Source organism: Sus scrofa, chromosome 1 (assembly GCF_054392235.1).
Source record: "Sus scrofa isolate SSC_HxYL_T2T_F1_AM1 chromosome 1, Sscrofa_HxYL_maternal_Yorkshire_Landrace_v2.0, whole genome shotgun sequence".
NCBI classification, from domain to species: Eukaryota; Metazoa; Chordata; class Mammalia; order Artiodactyla; family Suidae; genus Sus; species Sus scrofa.
Genome location: NC_139383.1, coordinates 62953410 through 62974328, shown reverse-complemented (window position 1 = coordinate 62974328; position 20919 = coordinate 62953410). Strand labels below are relative to the sequence as shown.

The following is a 20919-nucleotide window of genomic DNA, read 5'->3' as shown; positions in this document are numbered from 1 at the left end:
TAAATAAAACTGAGGAACATGGCTGATGACAGCTCTTGCCAGTCAGCTAATTTAAGAGATGCTGCCTTAGCTTCAGGATTGTAAAGTAGAAAGGGAAGGATTCATGGACAAGAATAAAATATAAATTCTTGCCCATTTCCTTATTTATTTTCCCTTTTCTATCCCTAGTAACTACTGAGTCTTTAAGCTGCAAAGGGAATATTAAAAGTAATTTTTCACATTTCTATTTGGAATAAATGTTTCAACTATGAGCCATATGATCTCTTAAAGAGCTTACTCAACTATCTATACTAGACAAATCAGCCTGTATTCAATTAGACAATATAAACTGCAAGAAGTCTCAAATCAAATGAAAATCTTCAGCAATTTTTTAAGAGGGATAGCAACTTGCAAACTCAGGGTGAAGAGTCTCTAGTTAATAAGATACTCTAATTCACGCTGTCAATAAGATTTGCAAACACACTGCATTGGAAAAGAATAAACCTGAAGAAGAATGAACAATATGAGAAGTAAAATCATTAGACATGAAAATTATTACCCAAGGAAACAGAACAGCAGAGTGGATAATGCAAAAAACTAAACCAGTATCATGAAGCTAAAATCATTAGTAAACATCCCTTTTATACTTGACCTAAATGTTTCTTGAATTACATATTAGATTCTCATACAAAGTGCCTTGTTTCTAGACTTCGTATGGTCCACAGATTTCTCTGTGTATACTGATGCTAATGCCATACTCTTAATTTTTGCCATTTTAAAATACATTTTGTCATTTGCAAAGACAAGTTTTCCCTCAATTCTTTTTAGGCTAGACCTAGAAATTATACTAAGTGAAGGTTATACTAAGTGAAGGTATACTAAATGAAGGAAGTCAGAGAAAGATAAATATCATATGAGATCACTAATATGTGGAAATTAATAAAAATGATGCAAAAAAACTTGCAAAACAAGAATGGACTCAAAGATTTCAAAACCAAAAACTTATGATTACCAAAGGGGAAACATGGTAGGGGGAGGGATAAACTAGGAGGTTTGGACTAACACATGGCTATATATAAAATAGGTAACAAGAACCTACTTGTATAGCACAGGAAAATTTACTCAATATTATGTAAGAACCTGTATAGGAAAAGAATCGGAAAAGGAATATATATATATATATATATATATATATATATATATGTATAAACTGATTTACTTTGCTGCACATGTGAAATTAACACAACTTTGTCAGACTATACTCCAATAAACTAAATAGTTTTAAAAAGTCTTACATTATTCAAACACATTTATAAACTTTACAATTAGCCTGTCAAATTCTTCATTTAAAATCTCACTGAAACTTTTAGCTGGGATTGCATTAAATTTATAAATTATATTAAAAATAAAAGACAAATGTTTGAGAGATGAATGGCCACTTTTGTGACTGAATCTTACAAAATTCCCCCGTTTATCCATTTATGGAAGTCTTTCGTTTTCTTCAATAAAATGCCAAAGACATCTTTGTTTATTTTCTTCTTTTCTTTTTTTTTTAAGTGCTGTACCTGCGGCACATGGAAGTTTCCAGGCTAGGGGTCGAATCAGAGCCTCAGCTAACGGCCTATGCCACAGCCACCAGCCTATGCCACAGCCACAGCAATGCAGGATCTGAGCCTCATCTGCAACGTACACCACAGCTCATGGTAATGCCAGATCCCTGCATCCTCATGGATATTAGCTGGATCCATGTTTCTAATGCGCCACAACTCTCAGAAATCAGGTTTTGGCAAATTTTTCAGCAGCAGTTTGTTTTCTAACTACTTTAGAAATACTTATATTGACATAGTTAATAAAATCTTCTTTTAGTACATCTTTGACACTTAGATATGTAAATCTCACTAATTATTATCTTCATAAAGAGCTCTGCAATCCTTTCTTTTCTGCTAAAATAATAAGTACATGAATAACAATATATATATAGAAAATAATAATGGAACTTTTAAGTTTATAATCTAAATGAAATTTGGAACTCAGGAATTTTTTATGAAAAATGTACTATTAAAAAAGATTTTAAGTCATTATTTTCACATCAAGTTTTTAATTAAAACAACCACTCCAAAAATGTAATTACTATTCTCATGTCCAAAGAATAATTCATGAGTAGCTTGAAAAGAAGATACCTCTAGCGGTTCTAGTTCGAGATGGCAATGCAGCGGAATCCTTAACCTACCTCCTCCAAGGGACACACCAAATCTACAATTATATAGGGAAGAATTTTCTCTGAAAGAAATCCAAAAACTAGCTGAGTGGCTCTTATACTCCTGCGTACTGGGTAAACAAAAAAAGACCCATGTTCAAGTGGGCATGAGAGGAACAAAATCTAACCATAAACTACACTTCTGGCAGGAGATCCACAATCAGGAAGGAATCCATAACTCTGAGCTTCTTCTTGAGGAGCATAGGATTCGAACTCTACATCTGGCATTCCCACTTTTAAGGCCTATGACTGAGAGACAAGTTTCCAAAAAAATTCAGCTTTGAAAGCGAACAAGGCTTGTGTCCACAAGACTAGAGTAAACTGACAAAACATAATTTAAAGGATTCACTGTGCCTACACCCCAGGGCCCAGCACAAAGGCAGCCAACTAAAATGCGTAGTCTTTCTGTAAAACAGACCTATGCTTATCTAAAAGCTTCAGCCTAAGAGGCAGGCATCTAAGGTAAAGCATACAGTGAGGCTTACTGAATACTTTCCAAATACAAGGAGGTTGGCAAGAGCTAACTTGTTGTTTTCCCTCTGCCTCACTCCAGATCACTATATCTCCTGCAAAGAAACTTGTGTACAAGTTTGGTGGCCTGATTTTTGTGGCTGCTGCTAAAAAGGTAGTGGACACCACCTTGACCACCTGGCTCTTTGCAGGTCACACATTGTGGTTGTTGCCCAGAAGAAACAAGCCTTGATAGTCTGGCTCTGGTGGCTAATGGGTCTTATATACAAGGATCTAATGGCATTGCACAAAGGAAGAAATTGTTCTTCACTATCAGGAAGAGCATAATACAGAGGGAGCAGACCAAATACCTATCTCCCAGGCTTCCACAGAAAGACGAATATGTGTATAACTTAAAAGTGCTGTCTGCAGTCTGGCTTCCAATCAGCCTGAATTTAGGCACTAACTGAGACCCTCCCCTTTAGCACAATGGAAGGTCTTGGCAAATCCTCAACTGCTGAGAGCTTCTAAGAATGAAGTAGGCTGCTTAGACAATCACAAGGGTATTAAAGACAACCAAGAAATAGGATAGGGTTGAACATTAAAGTTCACCTCCTACATGAGGTAACAACTTCAAGATTGAGAGAAGAGGCTGTTTTATCTAATACAGAGAAACCAACACAGAGTGTTAGGGGAACTGAAGAAACAAAGGAGTTATGTTTTGAACAAAATAAGGTAAAAACTTTAAGAAAACACTAAATGAAAAAGAAATAAATGATTTACATGACAAAAAAGTTCAAAAATAACTAATAAAGATGCTCACCAAGGCCAGGAGAACAAAACATGAAAAAAATGAGAATTAAGAATTTCAACAAACAGAAAACACAGGAGAGTACTCTCAGAAATAAATGGAGTAGAAGAATACAACTGTTGTGCTGACATATAACAAGAAGTTCAAAAGCAGACAAGAAGAAGCAAAAAGAAAAGATCAGTAAACTCAAGGACAGGGCAGCTGAACTAATCCAACTAGAGTAGCAAAAAGAAAAAGTAATAGAAAAGAATGAAGATAGTTTAAGGAATTTATAGAAAAACATCAAGAGGACCATCATTCATATTACAGGGATTGCAGAAGGAAAAGAAAAAGAAGGCAGAAAATGTATATGGAGAAATAATGGCTGAACACTTTCCTAATCCAGGGAAGGAAACAGGCATCCAGATCCAGGAAGCTAGGGAAGTTCCAAGTAGGATGAACCAAAGAGACCAACACCAATATATACATATTATAAATAAATTGTGAAAAGTTAAAGAAAAGGACAGAATCTTTAAAGAAGCAAGAGAAAAACAACTTCTTATATATATAAGGAAACTTCATAACACTATTAGCATATTTCCTAGCGGGAAAATGGTAGAAGGGAATGTTATGACATTCTTAAAGCACTGAAAAAATTAAACAGCCAACAAAGAATACTCTACATGGTATTTATCCTTCAGAATTGAGGAAGGTATAAAGAGATTTCCAGAAAAATAAAACAGAGTAATGATCAACAGACCAATCCTACAAGAAATGTTAAAGGGACTTTTCAAGAAACAAAAGAGGGCTAATCAGTAACAGGAAGAAACATAAAAGTATAAACCTTACTGGTAAAAATAAACACATAGTAAAATTTAGAAAAATCTAACATTATAAAGGTGATAGATTAACCACTTTTATGAAGTACTAGTATGAAGGTTAAAAGACAAACAGTAAAAATAATTATAACTAAAATAATTTGTTAACGAATATGCAGGTTAAGATTACGGAAATGGTGACTTCAAAAATATAAAAGGGGGAAAGTAAAAATTTAGAGCTTTAGACTTATTACATTTAATTTATCAACTTAAATTAGACCATTACAAGTACAAATTGTTTTATGTAAGCGTTACAGTAATTATAGAGCAAAAACCTAAAGTAAGTACACAAAAGACAAAGGAATCTATGACTGCCACTACAGAAAATCATCAAATCACAAAGAAAGCAAGAAAAGTAGCAAGGAAAAAATAAAGCACAAAACAGCTATGAAACAACTACTAAATGGCAATAACTTCATACCTATCAATAATTAAGTATAAATGGACAAAATTCCTAAAAATAAATGCAAAAAAAAAAAATAGTAGCTACATGGATTTTTAAAAAGTCATCTACATTTTACCCACAAGAATCTCATTTAGATGTACAAACACACACACACACAGTGTGAAAACTAAGGGATGGAAAAAGATATTCCATGCTCATAGAAACCGAAGTATTATATAAGTATATATAATACTTATGTAAGACAAAGAAGAACATAAAACAAAGATTGTAGTAAGAGAAGAAGGTCATTACATATGATAAAGGGATCAACATAATAAAAACATAACATTTGTAAATAAATAAGCACTCAACATAGTAGTAGTGAAATATAAAAGCAAATTTTAATAGACATGAGGGTGAAAGAGCAATACAACAATAATAGGGGACTTTAATACTTCACTGACATTGCAAATGGATATATTCCTAAAAATATACAAGCTTCCAGGACTGAATCACAAACAAAATCTGAACAGACCAATTATTAGAAAGGAGATAACCAGTAATCAAAAAACCCCAACAAAAATTCAAAATCCAGGATCAGACAGATTCACTGGTGAATGCAACCAAATATTCAAAGAATTGATACCAATATTCTCAAATTCTTCTAACAACTGGAAGAGGAGGGAACATTTCTAAAGTCATTTATGGAACAAGCTTTACCCTGATACCAAAACCAGACAGGATGCCACAGGCCAATATCTCTGATGAACGGAGATGCAAAAATCTTCAACAAAATATTAATAAACTGAATTCAACAATACAATAACAGGATTATATACCATGATCCAGTGGGTTTTATTCCAGGGGTGCAAGGATGGCCTAACACTGACTGGCAAATCAATCAATGTGACACACAACATTCACAAAGTAATATGAATTATTTTGACATATGATCATCTCAAAAATGCAGAAAAAGCATTCAACAAATTCAACATCTATTCATGATACAAACTCTCGACAAAGTGTGTAGAGAGAAAAAGTATTTCAACAAAATAGTGGCCATATATCACAAGCTCCCAAACAATATCACACTCAAAGGAGAAAAGTCAAATGTTTTTCTCCATGATCAACAATAACTGAAGGATACTGTCACCAACTTATACAATATAGTATTGGAACTTCTAGCCAGAGCAATAATGCAACAACAACAACAAATGAAGGCATCCAAATCAGAAAGGAAGGATTAAAACTGTCCTTGTTTGCAGATAACAGTATGTGACATATAGAAAACTAAAGGCTACATCAAAAAACTGTTAAAATGAAGAAATCCAGTAAACTTGCCAGATACAAAAATCAATATGCAAAAACCATTTTCATTTCTATTCACTAATAATGCAAATTAAGGAAACAATCCCATTTACAACTGCATCAAAAAGAATAAAATACCCAGAAATAAGCTTAACAAAGGAGGTAAAAGATCTGTACACTGAAAACTAAAAGCTATTAATGAAAGACATTAAATAAACAGAAATAAGTGTTAAGATATTCCATACTCATGGATTTGAAGAACTAATATTGTTAAAACGTCCATATTACTCAAAGCAATCTGTAGATTCAATGCAATCCCAAAGGCATTTTTCACAGAGCAAACAATCCTAAAACTTGTATGGAACCACAGAAGACCCTAAATAGCCAAAGCAATCTTGAGAAAAAATAACAAAGCTGGAGGTATCACACTCCCTGATTTCAAATTATATTTCAAAGCTAGAGTAATTAGAAGAGTTTGGCACTGTCATACACAGCGATCAATGTAACAGACTAGAGAGTCCAGAAATAAAACGAGGCACCTATGGTCAATCAATATACAACAAAGGAGTTAAGAATACACAATGGAAAAAGGATAGTTTCTTCAATAAATGTTGTTAGAAAAACTAAGCAGCCACATGCAAAAGAATAAAATTGAACCACAATCTTACACCATACACTAAAATTAACTAAAAAATGGATTAAAGTCTTAAGCATAAGACATGAAACCACAAAACTCCTAGAAGAAAGCAAAAGTAGCAACCTCCTTGAAATTGGTATTGGCAATGATGTTTTGGATTTGACACTAAAACCAAAGACAACAAAAGCAAAAATAAACAAGTGGAACTACATCAAACTACAAAGCTTTGGTAAAAAGCAAAGAAAACCATTAACAAAAAGATAACATAACAAATGGAGGAAAGTATCTGCAAATCATGTATTTGAAAAGGGGTTAATATCAAAAATACATAAAGAACACATACAACTCACTAGCAAAAAAACCCTAACAATGTGATTGAAAAAAAAAAAAAAATGGGCACAGGTTCTGAATAGACATTTTTCCTAGGAATATATACAGATAGATGGCTAAGAGATACCTGAAAAGGTACATAGCATCACTAATCATCAGGAAAATGCCAATCAAAACCACAATAAGATATTACATCATAACTGTTTGAATGGATATTATCAAAAAGATAAGAAATAACAAGTGTTGGTGAGCATGTGGAGAAAAGGGAACCCTTGTGTGCTTTTGGTAGGAATATAAGTTGATGCAACTTATCCAAAGGAAACAAAAACACCAACTTGCAAAATACCTGATGTTCATTGCCTCATTATTTATAAGAGCCAAGAAATGGAAGCAACATAAGTATCTGTAATGGATGAATGAATAAAAGGAAATAGAAATGGTATATAACACACAGACACACACACATACCCCCCAATATTATTCAGTCAAAAAAAAAAACAAAAAACAAACAAACAAAAAAACCTAGGAAATGTTGCCATCTATGACAACACAGATAGACCTTGAGGGCATTATGCTCAGTGAAGGAAGTCTGTCAGAGAAAAATAAATACCACATGATCTCACTTACATGTGTAATCAAAACCAAAACCACACACACACAGAAAAAAACAAAAAATAACCAACTCGTACATAACAGAGAACAGTTTTGCAGTTCCCTGAGACAGGGGTTGGTGAAGTGGGTAAAGATAAAGGCACAAACTTCCAATTATAAAATAAGCAAACCTTCAGAATGTAAAGTATAACTTGGTAGCTACAGTTAATAAAACTATATTGTATATCTAAAAGTTGCTAAAAGAACAGATCTTAATTGTCATCACAAGAAAAAATAGCGTGTGGTAACTAGACTGTGACAATCATTTCCACAATATAAACATATATCAAATAATTATGTTGAACATCTTAAACTAAACTGTCAATTATATCTCAATAGAAATAAATAAAATACCTTCAGGTTATATTTATGAGCTTTATCCAAAATAGTTGGTACCAAGTAATCAGTAGCGTCTCCATTCTCATCATTTGAATCAGGTGGGTACCAAGATAGGGCTAGTACACCTAATAGAAATAACCAAAAAGAAAAAAAATAAACACAGGAACAGAAATGACTACAGGTGTTATTAAAAAAAAAAAAAAGGCAGATTGGGGGCAAAATTGTTAACAATAAAAAGTAACATTTTCAAATAATGTTATTTTGTTATTTTACTAAGATACCACTTATGGTTAATTGATTACTTTGTATACTCAAAACTTTAAACTGTTTTAGGCATCACTGTAATCTTTTAATTAATAGATTTTACTTACTAGAATTGGTTTTAGATTTACAGAAAAACTGTACAGAAAGTAGAGTTCTTATATACTGCTCTCCTACTCACCTCCTGTGACACATACTGTTTCCATTAATATTAACAGCTTGCATTACTGTGGTAAATTTGTGACAATTGATGAACCAATGTAGATTCATCATTATTAACTGAAGTCCACAGTTTACATTAGGGTTTGCTCTTTGTATTGTATAGTTCTACAGCTTTTGACAAATGTATAATGTCCACCATTACAGTTTCATACAGAATAGAACTTAAAAATTCTCATCACAAGAAAAAATAATGTGTGGTGATGGAAGTTAACTAGACTAACTGTGACGATCATTTCACAATATATTAGAAACCATGCTTACTTCACTTAACTCCTCCTCCTTCCCCCAGAAAATAAGTGATCTTTTTATTATCTCTATATATTTTGCCTTCTCCAGAATGGTATATAGGTGGAAATAAAGTAACATTTTAGACTGGCTTGTTATACTCAGAAATAAACATTTAAGTTTCATTCTTGTCTTTTTATGACTTGACAGCTCATTCTTTTTATTGCTGAATAATGTTCCATTATACGGATGTACCACAGTTTGTCCATTTACCTACTGAAGACATCTTAATTTTTTAACAAGTCTTGACAATTATAAATAAAACTGCAATAAACATTCAAATGAAGATTTTTATGAGGATAAATATCATCTAATAGAGATCCAAGAACGTTTAAAATTAGTTTATCTTTGTAGTACCTATTTACTTTTGAATAATAGACTACAAAAAGAAAGTTTTAGAAACAAAAAGCCTGCAATGAAATTACTAACTGGAGAGGAAATCCTTTAAAGCAACTAATTCAGAGCCTTATTACATACACAAAGAAGTAAGAGGACACTGAAAGTATGGTAATAATTTTTAAATCATCCAACAGAGTCCTTAAGATGGGGGAAAAAATGTTACCAAAAGACAAGCATGTGGAAATACAGAAAACGCAAAGTCAGAAACTGGCAGAAAACTAAATTTCACGACTTAAACTCTGTGGTAGCCACACCACACACAAACAGAGCAGTCCCATCTAGAGAACAGATCTTCTAGGTAATTTAATGGGAAAAAAAGACCTCTGTCCTTTATATAACCTGAAAATAAAAATGGCAACAAGAACACAAAGAGGTAGAAAAAAGAATCTATAATATATGGGGCTTTAGAGAAGCTTCTGGCTAGCAAAGTAAACAATCATATACAGGAAAAAAAATGTTAATGAGAAAGGTGGGAGTTCCCATTTTAGCTCAGCAGGTTAAGAACCTGACAGTATCCATGAGGATGCAGGTTTGATCCCCGGCCTCACTTAGTGGGTTAAGGATCTGGTGTTGCTGTGAGTTGTGATATAAGTCCCAGACACAGCTCAGATCCTGAGAGCTGTGGCTGTGGCATAGACAGGAAGTTGCAGCTCCGATTTGACCTCTAGCCCAGGAACTTCCATATGCTGCAGATGTGGCTCTAAAAATAAAAATAATTAAAAAAAGAAAAAAAGAGAAAAGTGTCTGGAGCTAACTGATCAGCTGCCTGCTTCCCCAGCTTATAGGATGAACATCATTACTGAAGAGTGACAATAAAAATTTTCTTTACATGAAACCTATGAAGAAATCCTACAAAAAAATGGAGAAAAAGAACATAAGAAAAAAATTATAAAGGAGAAACATACAAAAGAAAAAATTATACCACAGAGCTCAGGAAAAGTATGAGCACAGCATAATTCCATTAAATTACAAACAAGAATCCTGTTTCTAATAGTAAATTAGATTATCTAGATTAATATTCGCTATGAAAACAAACTCTTAAAATATTGGAACAAGAACTTTCAAAAGCCAAACAGCTGAAGAGAGTAAAGAAGTACCTGTCCAAAATGAAGCAAAAATGTGAAGTCAGAGAAGTAACTGAGAAAGGAAATCAGTTTGCCCTAGGCATAATTGGCAGAAGTAAACCAGCCCTCAAAACAGTAGATTAAATCCCAGGTAGACAATGCTTAGGAAGTCCTCTAGTTCTAAAGTGAATTTAAAGTGGCTAATATTTTCTACTTTACTGGCAAGCACAGGTATAGAATATTTTCATTATCACAGAAAGTTATAGTAGACAGCCTTGCTAAAGTATTCTGATTCTCTAAATACCTTACTACCTTTTTCTTGTCCAGTGATATTTCTTCCTCCCTATCCTTGCTGAAGGTATACTCTGAGCCCCGGGGAGAATGCTTCTTCCTTATCCTATTATTGTGTTTCAGCTGCTTTATTGTATCAGTAATCACTTCTATATGTTGAATCATATCCCCATATTGTGGTCCACAATCCAATTTATCCTTGAACAGTGTCTTTTTGACTGTGTCACTTGTCATCACTGAATAAGTGGTGGCCGGGGAACCAAGCCAATGACTGGCCTGAGGAGGACTGGCCCATTTAAAATGTTAATGAATCCTTCATAGTAACCCAAAAAGTTTCTCTAAAATACATTAACCAAGGATCATTTATCAATAAAATCTATTACTGTGTACTTCTACCATTCCCATTGCTTAGTGAAAAGGGATACTCTTTTAAAAGTCCATTCTTAGAATATTAGCAATATTAAGGGAAGATCATTTCATAGTGATCATGTCATCCTCTCCATAGCACTTATCAAGGACCTTCAATATACCTGAAATCCAGCAATAATATTTTTGTTAAGCTAAATGATACTTCCAAACAGGGTGATAATTAAGACACAAGTTATAAAATCAGATAGACTTGGAGAAATCCAATCCTAATTCTGTCATTTGATAGGTGTTTATTTTTAGGTAAGTTATATTACCTAAGTTTTCACACTTGTAAAATGGGAATAAATTCAGTTCATAAAAACTATACATGAGAGAAGGCATTATGCAGAGCAAGACCTTCCCCAAAAAGTGACTGCAAAAAACATTTAATGATAAGATGGTAAAACAATAAATAAAATTGAGTATATTTACCTGCACAGAGTTTGTGATAGCTTCTCATATATAGGGAATTTATTTAGTGCTTCTTTCAAACATCTCAAACATTCTTTCAGACTACAGATTCAACAGAAAGAAAGGCAAGCTCGTTTCCAGGCATAAACACTATAATCATTACACAGGCTGACACATTTGCCAAAAAAATTATAAGGCATATAAAAAGCAAGAAAACTAATGCACTGCTAAAGCAATCACTATAGCCAGACTCAGATCTGAAATAGATAGATAGTAATAATAGATAGTAAGTCATTAAACAAAGAATTTTTTAATTACTATAATTAAATGTTAAAAGATCCAAAGCTAGTCAACATGTAAGGTCAAGTGGGAAATATCGGCAGAGATGAAAACTAAAACAAAACAAAACAAAACAAATAGAAATACTGGAAATGAAAAAGCTTTAAAAGAAATGAAAAAACATTAAAAGACAAAAATAGTGCATTCAATAGACTTAAGAACAGACTCGACAGAGTCACAAGAAATCACCATAACAGAAATACAATGAGAAAAAATATTGAGGCAAAAACCAAAAAACAATGCATCCAGGAGCTCTGTGATAAATATCAAAGTTCTAACATACATATAATTTGGAAAGTCAGAAGTAAAAGTTATATATACAGAAATAATAGCTAGGAATTGTATAAATCTATTCAATTTGTTTACTTCATGATTCAGTCTGGGTAGGTTTTGGGCTTCTAGGGATATGTCCATGTCATCCAGGCTATCTAATTTCCTGGAGTAAAACTGTTCATAGTACGCTTTAATAATCTTTTTGTTTCTGTAGAATCAATAGCAATGTCCTCACACTCATCTTTGTGTCTGCTTTTCCTCTTAATTCATCCAGCTAAAGGTTTGTTAATTTTGTAATCTCTTCCCAAAAACAAATTTTGGTTTCACTGATTTCCTCTACTGATTTTGTTTTCTATTTCATTTATCTCTGATCTAATCTTTTATTATCTCCTTCCTTTTGCCAACTCTATAATTAGTTCGTTCTTTTTCTAGTTCCTCAAGTTGTAAAGGTGTTTGAGATCTTCCTTGTTAATAAGTTGGATGTATCAAAATCACAAGCTCCAGATCTATCTATCATATTTCTATATTTTTGATGGGCAAAAAAAAAAAAATTTAAGAAATGGTATTATTTATAATGGCAAATCTCCCCAAAATACATAGAAATAAATGTAAGAAATATGTCTAGGATCTGTATGCTGAAAGTTATAAAAATCCAAAGAAAGTTTAAAACAAAGCCCTGTATAAATGGAAAGATACATCATGCTTATGGAATGGAAAATTCAGCTTTTTATTGTTCAATATTGGTAATTTCATTTAATATTTTAAAAATGTCAACTTTCTCCAAATTGATCTATTTATTTAAGGGAATCCCATTCTAAACTCTACCAGGATATTTTGAAGATATGGACTGCTGATATGGATAGGCAAAGGAATTAAATAGTCAAAGCAATTTTGAAAGAGAACAAAGAGGAATCACACTCTACCTGATTTCAGGAAGCTAAAAAAAATCAAGAAAGTGTGGTATTGATGAAAGGAGAGACATCTAAATCAAGATCAGGATACAGTCCTGAAATAAACCCAAACAAATATATACAGTCACTGGATTTTTGATAAAAGTGGAAGAACATATCAATGGAGATAGTACAGTTTTCTTAACAAATAAAGTGAAAAATGCCCATGTTACAGGCTTAGTACAAAGAAAGGCAGGCCCATTTTCCAGAGATAAAAAAATACTTTCCACAGTCTCTATGAGCCTACAAAAAATAAAACACTTTCAAGAAAAAATTACAAGGCATAGAAAAACAAAACAAAAAACAACACAGTATACAACCAAGAGATAAAGCATTTAGTAAAACTAAACTCAGATATCTAAAGCAGTATGAAACTATCACCAATCTACATAGATATGCATTTTATACTTAACACAAACACGGTTACTCTAAAAGGAAAATTTATGACAGTGTGTTAGATATTAATAGGCTCACTTAAACTTCAAATACCTAATTCATCTTATTATAAGTTCTATTTCATCTACCTTTATGTATAAATTTTAAAGGCAAGAGATACAGAAATAAGAATTGTGGCCTTATAAAAACTGATAATTTCTATCTTTAGAAAATATTTTTAGTTTTCACCTAGTGCTTTTGAAGTACTAGTGAAGAAAACAAGGGGAAGTCCAGGAAGTGTGACTTATTTATCTTTTTGTGCCTAGAATCTAGCCCAAGAGTGGGACATGGTAGAAACTCTAAATATTTATTGCTTAAACTGAAGTAAAGGGAAGATAATTTTAAAGACATAGAGTGAACTATGTTTTGCTAAGAGTATTGGTTTTCTGTTCTTACAGTAATGAATTAACACAAATTTAGTGGCTTTAAGCAAAACAGGTTTCCAACAGCCAGTCTGGTGAAATATAAAAAGCTGAGTAGACATAAAAGGATAAAAGTCTGCCCACAAGAGGTAAGAAGTATGGTGAAGGAGGTGCACCTTCACAGGGGAAAAAACTTAAATATCAACACTATAAAGATAACATGTCATAAGCTAAAGGCACAAGCAGAGTTAAGGAGATATGTACTATTTCAAATGGGACAGTACCAACATATATCCAGACAAACTATAAAAAAATCAAGGTAACATGGCATCACAAAAAGAAAATAGTATTTTCCAGGACCAAGCTAGAAGGCACAGAATAGATGATTTAACTAATAAAGATTCAAATTAACAGTGATGAGAGCGGGCATCCTTGTCTTGTTCCAGATTTTAGTGGGAAGGCTTTCAGCTTTTCTCCATTGAGTATTATATTTGTTGTGGGTTTGTCATAAATGGCTTTGATTATATTCAGGAATGTTCCCTCTATGACCATTTTGGTAAGAGTTTTGATCCTAATGGATGTGGGACTTTGTCAAATGCTTTTTCTGCATATGTTGAGATGATCATGTGGTTTTTGACTTCTTTTGTTAATGTGATGTGTGACGTTAATTGATTTGTATATGTGGAACCATCCTTGTGCACCTGGGATGAATCCCACCTGGTCATTGTGTACGATCTCTTTTATACGTTGTTGAATTCGGTTGGCTAAAATTTTGTTGAGAATTTTTGTGTATATATTCATCAAAGATATTAGCCGATAGTTTTCCTTTTTGGTGGTATCTTTGTCTGGAGTTTTGGAATTAGGGTGATGGTAGAATCACAGAATGTCTTTGGCAGTGTTCCTTCTTCAACCTTTCAAAAAAGTTTAAGGAGAATGGGAAAAAGACAGTCTTTTCAGCAAGCATTGCTGAGAAACCTGGACAGCTGCATGAAAATCAATGAAACTAGAACATACCCTCACACCATGAACCAAAATAAACTCAAAATGGCTGAAAGACATAAATATAAGACAAGATACCATCAAACTCCTGGAAGAGAACATAGGCAAGACATTCTCTGATATCAACCTTATGAATATTTTCTCAGGTCCATCTCCCAAAGCAACGGAAATAAAAGCAAAAATAAACCAATGGGACCTAATCAAACTGACAAGCTTTTGCACAGCAAAGGAAACTAAAAAGAAAACAAAAAGACATCTTACAGAATGGGAGAAAATAGTTTTAAACAATGCAGCAGATAAGGGTCTAATCTCTAGAATATACAAACAACTTATGCAACTCTACAGCAAAAAAAACCAACAACAACCCAATTGAAAAATGGGCTAAAGACCTGAACAGATATTTTTCCAAGGAAGAGATACAGATGGCCAACAAGCACATGAAAAAATGCTCAACATCTGTGATTATTAGAGAAATGCAAATCAAAACTACCATGAGATACCACCTCACACCAGTCAGAATGGCCATCATTAAGAAGTCCACAAATAACAAATGCTAGAGGGGGTGTGGAAAAAAAGGAACACTCATGCAATTTTAATGGGAATGTAAGCTGGTACTATGGAGAACATATTAGAGGTACCTTAGAAAATTATACATAGAACTCCCATATAACCCAGCAATCCCACTCTTGGGCATATATCCAGACAAAACTTTCCTTGAAAAAGACACATGCAGCTGCATGTTCACTGCAGCTCATTCACAATAGCCAAGACAGGGAAACAACTAAATGACTGGATTAGGAAGATATAGTATAAACACACAATGGAATACTGCTCAGGCATAAAAAAGAACAAAATAATGCCATTTGCAGCAACATGGATGGGACCAGAGACTCTCATCCTGAGTGAAATCAGTCAGAAAGAGAAAGCCAAATACCATATGATATCACTTACATCTGGAATCTAACATATGGCACAAGTGAACCTTTCCACAGAAAAGAAAATCATGGACTTGGAGAACAGACTTGTGGTTGCCAAGGTGGAGGGGGAAGCAGTGGGATGGATGGGGTGCTTGGGGTTAACAGATGCAGACTACTGCCTTTGGAATGGATTAGCAATGAGATACTGCTGTGTAGCACTGGGAATTATGTCTGGTCACTTATGATGGCACATAATAATATGAGAAAAAAGAATGTATACATGAATGTGTAATTCGGTCACCATGCTGCACAGTAGAAAACTGACAGAACACTGTAAACCAGGTATAATGGAAAAAATAAAAATTATTATATTAAAAAAATTACAAATTAAAAAATAAAAGAATTCAAATTAGCTGTTCTGAAGGAACTCAACAAGTTTCAAGAAAATTCAGAAAGACAATTCAAATAAATTGAGAATAAAATATTTGAATAAAATGATTCTTCATTAAAGAGAAAGAAATTATAGGAAAAAAAACAAAATTCTGGAGCTAAAAACTCAAAGAACAAACTGAAACTATGGAATAGAGAAAATATGCAGTAGGACAGAGCAAATGAACAAAGAATAGATGACTTGGAGGATAGAATTTCTGAAATAGCAGAGAAGAAGGAATTTAGATTATAAAAGAGCAAGGAAAGTCTACATAATCCATGGATATCCATCAAGAAGAAAAATATCAGGATAACTGGGATTCCAGACAGAGAAAGGATGGGCGGGGAGTTAATTTAAAGAACTAATAGCTGAGAACTTCCAAAATCTAAGGAAAGACCTGGACATACAAGTCTACAAAGCTAATAGATCATCCTATTATTGCAACACAAAAAGACATTCTCCAAAATATTAATGGCAGGGAAAAAAAGGATTTGAACCTTTTAGGCATTAGGCTATCAATAGATTTCTCTACAGAAACCCTTCAGGCCAAGGGACAGTAGGATGACATATTTGAAGAGTTGAAAGATAAAAATGGCCAGCCAAGAATACTTAATCTAGCACAGTTATCCTTCAGATATAAAAGAAAAGAAAAGGCCTTCCTAGGAAAACAAAGTTTAGGGAATTCACTACCATTAGACTAGCCTTGAAAGAAATGCTGAAAGGAGTTCTTAAAGCTGAAATGCAAAAAAGATAATAAGCCACATGAAAATATAAAAACATTATACAACACTGGTAAAGATGAGAAATACACAGATTTAAAAACTATAGTTATGTAGTAGGGCAATTTGTTAACTATTCAACTATAGTATAAAGGTTAAATGAAAGAAGAGGAAAAATAAGTATAACTACTAGAAGCTGTTAATGAATATACAACAAAAGAGAGGTAAACTGTGGCATCAATAATATAAAGGGAAGAGCAGTACGGTTAAAACTTCAGAGAGTTAAAAATAAGCTGAATTGGAGTAAGATGCTTTATGTAACACCCTTGGTAACAACAAAGCAAAAACTGGAGCAGATCCACAGAAGACAAAAAGGGGTGTGGGGGAAGAGCACACCATCATGGAAAATAACCAATTTACAAATACAGGCAGAAAGAGAAAAAATAACGGAAATACAAAACCAGTATGTAATTGGTGAGATGGCATTAATAAGTCCTTACATATTAATAATTACTCTATATGTAAATGGATTGATTTCCCCAATTAAAAGGTACATAAGTGGCTAGAAGGATTTAAAAAAAAAAAAAGACTCAACTGTAGAATGACAACAACAAAGCTTTAAGGATGCGTATATGCTCAAAGTTAAGGGATGAAAAGATATCCCATGCATGTAGAATCCAAAAGAAAGCCAGGAAGCTATACTTGTAATAATCAAAATATCTGGAAAATCCACAAATACATGAAAACTCAACGACAAACTCTTGAACAGCCAATGTGAAAAAAGAAACGAAAATGGGAATCAAAGATTATCTTGAAACAAATTAAAATAAAAACACATCATAGCAAAACCTTTAGGATGCTGCAAAAGCAGTTCTGAGAGGAAAGCTTATAGTGACAAAAGGAGGTGTTAAGAAATGGGAAAAATTACAAATAACAACCTAACTTTACACCTCGAGGAACTAGAAAAAGAGCAAACTAAGCCCAAAGTTAGCAGAAGGAAAGAAATAATTAAGATCAGAGTAGAAAAATATGGTCCGAAAAAACAAAAGAAAAATCAACAAAACTAAGAATTGGTTTTTCAGAAAGATACTTAAAGCTGACAAACCTTTACAAAGACTGCTAAGAAAATAAGAGATGACTCAAATAAGAAACGAAAGAAATTATACAGAAATATACAGAATCACAAGAGACTACTATAAGCAAATACACATCAACCAAATAGAAACCATAGAAGAAATACATAGGTTTCTAGAACTATATAACCTTCTAAGCCTGAACCAGGAAGAAACAGTCTAAACAGACCTATAAAGCAAGACGACTGAACTACTACAAAAGCTACCTAACCCAGAAAACCTCAGGATCACATGGCTTCACTGGTGAATTTTACTACACATTTAAAGAGGAATTAATGCCAGTCCTTCTCAAAATTTTCCAAAAAACTGGAGAGGAGGGAACACTTTCCAATTCATTCTATGAGCCTACATTTTCCTGATACCAAAGTAGACAGAGACTCTACAAGAATGGAGCAATAACTCTGATGGACACAGATGCACAAATTCTCAACAAAACATTAGCAACTATAGTTCACCTTTTAACTGAAAAGGAAATAATTTATTCACAGATGAATTGTACTGTCACTTTTACTACCAACAAGTGTTTTCTTAAATTTTTCCCTGGTAGAACCCTCATGCACTGTTAGTGGGAATGTAAATCAGTACAGCCACTATGGAAAACAGTATGAGGTACCTTAGAAAATTATACATAGAACTCCCATATAACCCAGCAATCCCACTCTTGGGCATATATCCAGACAAAACTTTCCTTGAAAAAGACACATGCAGCTGCATGTTCACTGCAGCACTATTCACAACAGCCAAGACATGGAAACAACCTAAATGTCCATTAACAGATGACTGGATTAAGATGTGGTATATATACACAATGGAATACTACTCAGCCATAAAAAAGAATGAAATCACGCCATTTGCAGCAGCATGGATGGAACTAGAGATTCTCATACTAAGTGAAGTAAATCATAAAGACAAACACCATATGATATCACTTGTATCTGGAATCTAACATATGGCACAAATGAAACTTTCCATAGAAAAGAAAATCATGGACATGAAGAACAGACTTGTGATTGCCAAGGGGGAGAGGGCAGGAGTGAGATGGATGGGGTGCTTGGGGTAATAGATGCAGACTATTGCCTTTGGAATGGATTAGCAATGAGATCCTGCTGTATAGCACTCGGAACTATGTCTAGTCACTTATGATGGAGCATGATAATGTGGGAAAAAAGAATGTATACATGTATGTATAACTGAGTCACCTTGCTGTACAGTAGAAAATTGACAGGACACTGTAAACCAGCTATAATGGAAAAAACAAAAAGCATTATAAAATTAAGAAAAAAAAATTTCCCCAATATAAAATCTACCAGAGAAATAAAATATTTGCATCAATAGTGAAACTGTCAACATTTAAAATTAAAACTGTATTGCTGACGTTTTCAAGCAACTCATGTTCATAAATATTATTTATCAGTAAAATAATATATGGAAGGAAGTTCTTTATAAACATTAGACAACCATAAAACTAATACGAACTGAAGATTTTCTTTCTTTAATGACAATTAAAATTATAACATATACATTCAAAAAGATACATGCACCCCTATGTTCATCACAGTGCTATTCACAATAGCCAAGACATGGAAACAACCTAAATGCCCATTGACAGATGAATGCATTAAGAGGATGTGGCACATACATACAATGGAATACTACTCAGCCATAAGAAAAGACAAACTAATGCCATTTGCAGCAACAAGGATGGAATACAAATTCTCGTACTAAGTGAAGTAAGCCAGAAAGAGAAAGACAAAAACCATACGGTATCACTTATTTGTGCAATCTAAAATATGGCACAAGATGATCGTATCTACAAAACAGAAACAGATCCTGGCCAAGGAGAGCAGACTTGTGATTCCTAGGGGGAGGGGGGAGGGGATGGGATGGATAGGCAGTTTGGGTTTTTGGATGCAAACTGTTATTTTTGGAATGGATAGGCAATGGGACCCTACTGTACAGCACAGGGAACTGTGTGTGACTGGGTCCCTCTACTGTACAACATAAATTGAAGAAACAACTATATTTTAATAAAAAATTATAACATATACAATATGTCAATGGTATATTTTTATATTTATATGTATTATAAATATATAAACATACATAAGTGACACATCCTAGGGGAAACAAAAACGGGGGGGAGAGGTTATAAAGGGTATATTAATTAACTGAAGAATTTTCAGGCACCCAAATACAAACTTTTCCATATTATTTGCCTCTTGGACAACATTGCTCTATGTAAATGTGTGTAATTGGAGTGCCAGAGTTAGAGGGAAGAGAAATTTGAGGGGAAGTGGTGAAAACAATATGAATAATTTTTGATTTCCCATCAGTTATGTTAAAGGTGTATATTGTAAACTTCAAAGAAATCACTAAATAAAATGAAGGAAAATATCTAATAAGCCAGAGATTATTATAAAATGGAATAAACATTTTCTTTTTTTTGTTTTGTTTTGTTTTTCATGTGCTATTTTTTTTTTTTTTCCCCACTGTACAGCAAGGGGGTCAGGTTATCCTTACATGTATACATTACAATTACATTTTTCCCCCAGCCTTTCTTCTGTTGCAACATGAGTATCTAGACAAAGTTCTCAATGCTATTCAGCAGGATCTCCTTGTAAATCTATTCTAAGTTGTGTCTGATAAGCCCAAGCTCCCGATCCCTCCCACTCCCTCCCACTCCCATCAGGCAGCCACAAGTCTCTTCTCCAAGTCCATGATTTTCTTTTCTAAGAAGATGTTCATTTGTGCTGGATATTAGATTCCAGTTATAAGTGATATCATATGGTATTTGTCTTTGTCTTTCTGGCTCATTTCACTCAGGAATAAACACTTTCAATACAAGAAAAGGTAGAAAAAAGGAGGGGTACAGAAGGGATAAATAGTTAAATAGCAAAATGAAATACTTAAAATCAACCATACCATTAATATATTAAATAGAAATGAAGTAAACAGAGGAGTTAAAAAAGAAGAGATTGTCAGACTAGTTTTTAAAAAGACCAAATTATATGTTGCAT

The 20919-nt window shown here is 33.4% G+C and overlaps 1 protein-coding gene across 5 annotated transcripts in view; it reads right to left on the bottom strand.

The window, feature by feature from the left end:
- The window catches only part of MANEA (mannosidase endo-alpha), a 60393-nt gene that overhangs the window by 23814 nt on the left and 15660 nt on the right, over window positions 1-20919 (bottom strand). For 2 of the 5 annotated variants that reach the window (XM_084960437.1, XM_084960448.1), the window contains exons 3-4: window positions 11367-11447; window positions 8020-8129 (exon numbers count right to left, since the gene is read on the bottom strand). In XM_084960437.1, coding sequence (XP_084816563.1) covers window positions 8020-8129; window positions 11367-11394 — 138 coding nt within the window. In that variant the 5' untranslated portion in view covers window positions 11395-11447. Of the gene's footprint in view, window positions 1-8019; window positions 8130-11366; window positions 11448-12880; window positions 12959-20919 lie in introns of those variants that run through there. The other 3 variants (XM_001927384.5, XM_084960429.1, XM_084960456.1) reach the window with 2 other exon arrangements.